The following is a 6,199-nucleotide window of genomic DNA, read 5'->3' on the forward strand; positions in this document are numbered from 1 at the left end:
GTTTGCAATAAATGTCTCTGGACAAGAATTAGTGCTAGTGACTGCAGTGGTATGTTGGTGGTTAACAGCCAGTCATTATTAGTTTTACAAGGTGAAGTAGAGGAGTGAGAACTAAACAGTAAAAACATGAGTTCCTTCCTTTATATATATGTATCACAAAAGAAGTATAATTTTGTGTAAACTGCAGTGGTTTGCCATGCCAGTTTCTTATTCTTCTTATTCTTCCGGCTCTTCCGAGCAATAAAAAGGTCAAGTAGTGTATATAGTCAAATTATTTTTTTTAATTATTATTACTTATTTAACTTAACAGTCACAGCTTTGTGATAATTGTTCTATGTTCTATGCCAATTAAGTAAGGGATAATGAACAACGAGCGGGTCATTATCGCGAATAAACCCCGAGAGGGTGATGCAGGACCCCGACGCGAATCCTTGTAATAGACTCTAAATCACACTCTTGGGCAGAAATTGAGAGACATTAACATGACGCTGAAGTTAATGAATGAATACATGTAAATATCAGAGCATACCAGAGCATATTGAGCATACCACAATGCCATTAAAATTCATCTTTATTTAATATCAAGAATGGTATACAGCACAAACACTGCTCCTGGACAAATGTCACAGTTTATGATTCTGAAAACATAACCACAGCTATCAGTAATCCTGAATACACATATGACCAGGAAGTGAAAGTGAATTTTACCAGGAAGTGAAATCCGTATGTGTACATGACTTGCCTGGAGTGAGAAGTCATATAGAAGTATTTTTTAAGTTAATGACAGTTATGCATGCATTCTATATATGCTTATAGCAGAAAAATCATTGATTACATGCAACACATGTAAAAGCATTAAAATGAATTTTTGCTGCGCTTCCATCATTGCATTCCCTCTCACAACACTGACTCTGTTCTCCATTTCTCTTGTGAACATCTCATCCTCCACAAAGTGATACCCGGACTGCTCACTAATACCCCCAAATCATTGCACCAGTGAAAATCCGTATTATTTCCTACTCCGCTCTTGTTCAGCTCTTCTATGTGGAAACACTACATTGAGTATCATCGTTTCAAGAGTATTAAAGCGGCATTGTCATGGTCATTGCAAACTGCATTTGCATTGCTCTCTTGTATTCAGTATCAGCCCTCTTTTGAATATCACGGAGTTTCTGAGCTTTCACTTTGTCCCAAGTTTCTTCCATCTTCTCAATAAGGAAGTCAAGATGAAGAAGAGTGGAAAATGAGTCAGACTTCATTGCTGTCTCCTCTAGAGTCATTACACACTGATATGCTTCTTCCACCAGTCTAATTTTCTGCTTTTCTACCTCATTCAACTCACGCTGAATTCTACTTACTAGGCTCTCTTTCTTTCCCATGTTCCCCTTTTCTACCATATACTTCTTCTTTAATTCTTCATGAGTTTTCTTCACCCTCCTGGTTCTCTGCTCATATATCTTCTCCTCTTTGACATGGTTGGTGTAATGACATTTCCCAGTACACACAGTGCAGTGATTTCCACTCATTACACTACACCATGAGAGATCTCTGACCCACCAGCATCCTGGGTAGTGACAGTTCTCCTCACACACAGTACAGCAGGTTGCTTTTGTAGACCAGAACCACTCGGTTTGCTGTATGGGAACCTTCTCTTTGTAAGCCTCATCTACTTCATACTCAAAGTTTTGGTTTCTCTCCATCTCTTTCTTGTGATCATTCAGGGCTTGTTGTGTCTGTTCAAGCTCAGTGTGTTTCAGTTCCATCATCTTGATGCGATCCTGTAAATTCTGGACACAAGCTGCCAGTTGCTTACGTTGTCGCAGAACTTCCTTCGTCATCTTCAAGCTTTTTGGCTGCATTTTTTCCAGTTGTTCCAAAAACTTCTTCATGCTGTCCACCCCAAGATTCCATGCTGTTCTGTAAACTGAACCATTATTCTCCTCACATTCTGCCTGAAATGCCTCTCCTTTGTAGTTGTTGAACAAGAAATAAACAGGTTTGTTATTCTTTTGTGCATATGGTACTTTGGCTTTTTTGATGGCAGCAAGGGCATTTGTAGGGTATGCTCCATCTGAATGTGTAACAAATATCACAATGCTCTGCTCTATGTCTTTACCGAACAAGGACAGAACAGCATTAAAAATGTATTTTTGACTATCAGTGAGTCGATTCTGAGATGCCTTCACCACAAGACCAACAGCATTCATTTCATGGATCCCGGCTTCAGATCTACACAACATGTGTAAGTTTTCAGCGATCTGTTGGTCATACTTTAAACCTCGAGTGTCTCCATATCCAGGTGTGTCAATGATGATGAGAGAGAATGGGGCCTCCTTCACATAGATCTCATACACAGTCATATGTTTTGTCTGTGTTTCAGTCTGTGTATCTTCCTCATCTCCGTCATTTACCGTTACCTCATTTGTTATTTCAAACCATACTTTGTCTTCAAACTTCACACCAAGAATGTAATTGATTATAGTATTGATGAGAGCAGTCTTTCCTGTTCCTGTTTCTCCAACCATCAGAATGGTTTTACAACTTTTCTTCTCATCCTTCTCCCCATATGTCCATCTCCTCAATGTTCCATCTTTATCCAGATTGGTTTTACTTGTTTTCAGCAAGTAATGTGCCTGCAGCCCAAAACAATTTTGACATTTCTTGATGATTTCATTCAATCTGCCCTGTTCACCTTCTGCCCTGTATAGGTCTTCACTCCTAAAAACAAAAGATATTGAGAGAGAATATGCAGTATCTTGATCAAGTTCAGGTCCCGAAAATTAAGAGTCATAACCTTTCAGGTAATAAAACAGATCTTTATGCAATTGCCTTCACCAGCCCTCTTTGTTGGCCAATCATTTCGTAGTGTTCTGTTTCTCTGGTTACACATTGTTTCAGTTTATTAACCTTATTTGCATCTGTATAGATATGTATATCCCTTGTGTTTCCTAGTGTCTTTGTGAAGTCTGTTCTCAGCTCATTGGGAATACCAAGCTGCCTAAGTCCGTGTTCCAAGTTCCCCTTGTTCTGACCTTTGTCTGTTCTCCTGCTTTTCATTTCTTGCCTTGTCTGTAGCAGTCTGATCTTTCTGTATTGAACTGTGACTATGTTGTCTTTTGGATCTTGGATTGAGATTTAAGCAACTTGTTCAGTAAATGTATCCAGCTGTCGGGCAACAACTGGCGGAGAGACTTTTTACATTGCAATACATAGGCTAGTAAATGTTTCACTGATTCTGAGCTTATACATTGTACAGACTGTTCCCGCATCCCCTGTTTCTCCCCCTCTTCCTGTTCCTTTGACACATTTTATGGCCCAAGCCTCCTAGCATGCAGGACTAATGCACACCAAAGGAAAAAACACTTGCTGTAACAACTAACAAACACCAGGCTCAATGTTTTAGCATGGTTACAAGTTAATAAAGATCAATCCCAATGAAGACCAGATCACTTCAGAGGTTAGTTTCCCTTGGGAATGGGATTTGGACAATGATATGAGTCCTTTCTTGCACTCGTTCAGAGTCAGTAACTATACAGAACAAAAGAAAATTAGACTAACCTGCACAACACTGCAGAATAATTGCACTTATCGTTCTTGTAAGAAATAATATAGCCATTAACGTAAATATACGGCTTTTAAATAAACACTGGTCGATTAACCAACAGCTAACTGTCAAGCTGTCAGTGAAGGTATATTGTTCATAATTTTTGAGCAACTGATTTGATCTTGTTTAGAAGCATGAAATGCTGCGCACACTAGTAAGCTAATATAATTTTACTATTCCTTATCTGGAAAATTTTATACAAAATAATTTAAAATGAGCTGAGATTAATACCTCTCAGATTCCAAGGAGTATTCCCCTCCCTTCAGGCAAAGGATAGCAGTCTTCCTCTGTTTCCAAATCAGATAAAAAAAACAAACAAACCTGCTGCCACTCTACAGTTCAGCCTAACTCAGAGTTTAATTCTGAGCTCAGCTTAGCTCTGGCTAAATTTCAGTTGAGCTCCGGTTGTGCCTGCCATCATGTAGTCTGTCCTACTCATCTATGTAAAGAATTGGCCCTAGTTTCACCATTTTGGAAGATCCGGAATGCTAAATGACTGACACGAAGTCTCACTCACTGTCTCATACAGTCAACCTCAGTAACTCCAGTATCTCACACCTGAATGTGGATGTGCCTGCTCCTCTTCTCTCTTTCCTCTCCTTCCCTCACTACCAAAAATGTACGTAACTCCACTAAAACATCACTCAGATAGTTTCTTTTGGTCAAGTGAGCCTCTCCATGAGTAATAATTGATATCTGCTTTACTTGGTTACACTAAAGGTAGCCAGTTTATTATTCCATCTAAATCTCAATTTATTCAGCACTACGTTCATTCTGTACTGTGCGAATTTGGTTGTTGCAATAAGCATGTACATTTGCATCTCTATTGTTTGAGTATGTGATAAATCGTTTCCTAGTTAACTGAATGTGGAGCTGGGAACTTAGACCCTGTTTACACCTGTATTAGATCCGGTTTTGGTGATCCGATCACAAGTGGACAGCTCTAAATTATGAAGCGCCGTTGTGGACAAAAGTCGTGTGAAAAACGCAAGAGAGAACGAACCCTTTTTGCGTGAGAGAGAGATCCAGTTACCAGGCGAGAGAGGTCTGGTGAGCCCACAAGAGCAATTGAAACCCTCCGAGGGAGATTGAAGCCCTCTAGTGGCAGGTTCAATGGTTAGCATGCGCGAATGAAAGTAGCTAGCAAGAAAGAGTGAGTAGCTAGCGAGATCCAATGAACAGCGCGCAAATGAAATAATCCATTCCATAGCGCATAAATGAAAAGTAGCAGCAATCTAGGCAGCTTCAAACCAGTTAGCTAGCTAACTAGTTAATCTCTGTTGATTTACCAGTTGAATTAATGTGAATAGCTAGGTAATATAATAATGATGATCATGACCATGCTGACAACAGTTATAGGCTGATAATGACCTAATTAACAAATTACAACAAATAATTTTATTTCAGTGTTTTATTCATGCATTGTAGTTTATTATTCTATATTTGCTAAAAGGGCAATGAAATCGTATAAAATCAAAATAACTTACCAAACAACTAGCATGGGTTGATAGAGAGGACTCGCAAAATGATGGTCTCACATTTGGGGCACAAGCAGGTTGCTTATTATAATAGCTTTTGGCTGTATTCAAAACTGCATACTGCATACTGTGCACTGCGTGTTACACCAGCATATGCTGCATGCTATTTTTATTTATTTTCCTTGATAAAGCTGTATAGCTGCACGTTACTAACCCCTTGGGTTGGGTTTGTAAATGCCTATGGTGACAGGAATGGGATATTCCATTTCCTGGGTCCATTCATGTGACCCACTTCACAAGCAATCAAAATCATAAGTGACAACTCCGATACTTGTCCTTACTAACCGGCTACATGTGTAAATATGAGAGCCAGTAACTTATTTTTCTGTGCTCTACTTTGTTTCCATATGAGTCATGGCAACAACATAGGGAGATATTTTCAAGAATTAAACCTAGATAGCTGCTACTTTTCATTCACACGTGCCATCGAATTGACAGTGCACGCTGTTTATTGGATCTCTCTCACAACTCTCTCTCTCTCCACTACTTTCATTCTGGTATGCTGACCATTGAACCTGCCACTAGAGGGCTTCAATCCCCCTTGCAGGTGTGGGGCCCAGCTGAATGTTCTGTACCATCACCGGACATCTCCAGGCTTTCAGAGTGGTGTAGTGGTAAAACATGATCACAATATATCTTGTTAAGTGCTATGTGGACATACTCTTTCATCTTATGTTACTTTCATCTTATGGTCTTCTCTCACTTCTCTCACACCTGCCCCACAGTTTGGAAGTTCTCATTACCTATGGGCGTCAAGGTCAAAAGTCCTTGGCTGCACAGGTATATCTGTGTGTGTGAGACCTTGTAGCCTTGTCTTCCACCATTGAGACTCTGTCTGGGTGCCTCTGATTACCTCCTCTCTGCTTTTGCTGTATACTCTACCTTTAGTTCAATAAAGACAAAAGAGCTACCTCAAGTCAGCGTCGTGCCTGTTTATTAATTTCAACACTTTTAAAAACATTGATGCCCAACACAGGGTTTCAATTGCTCTCGCGGGCTAACTGAACCTCTCTCACCTGGTAACTGCATCTCTCTCGCGCAAAAAGGGTTTGTTCCC

General features: G+C 39.8%; 1 protein-coding gene across 1 annotated transcript; it reads right to left on the reverse strand.

Annotated features, from left to right (window-relative positions):
- Positions 1–1,082: 1,082 nt before the first annotated feature.
- On the reverse strand, positions 1,083–5,966 carry LOC115806459 (uncharacterized). Its single transcript, XM_030767160.1, has 2 exons — positions 5,944–5,966; positions 1,083–2,718 (listed from the first exon to the last, which is right to left on the reverse strand). The coding sequence occupies exons 1-2, from the start codon at positions 5,964–5,966 to the stop codon at positions 1,083–1,085; spliced, it is 1,659 nt and encodes a 552-aa protein (XP_030623020.1).
- Between the last annotated feature and the right edge of the window lie 233 nt (positions 5,967–6,199).

Source organism: Chanos chanos, chromosome 3 (genome assembly GCF_902362185.1).
Source record: "Chanos chanos chromosome 3, fChaCha1.1, whole genome shotgun sequence".
Lineage (NCBI taxonomy): Eukaryota > Metazoa > Chordata > Actinopteri > Gonorynchiformes > Chanidae > Chanos > Chanos chanos.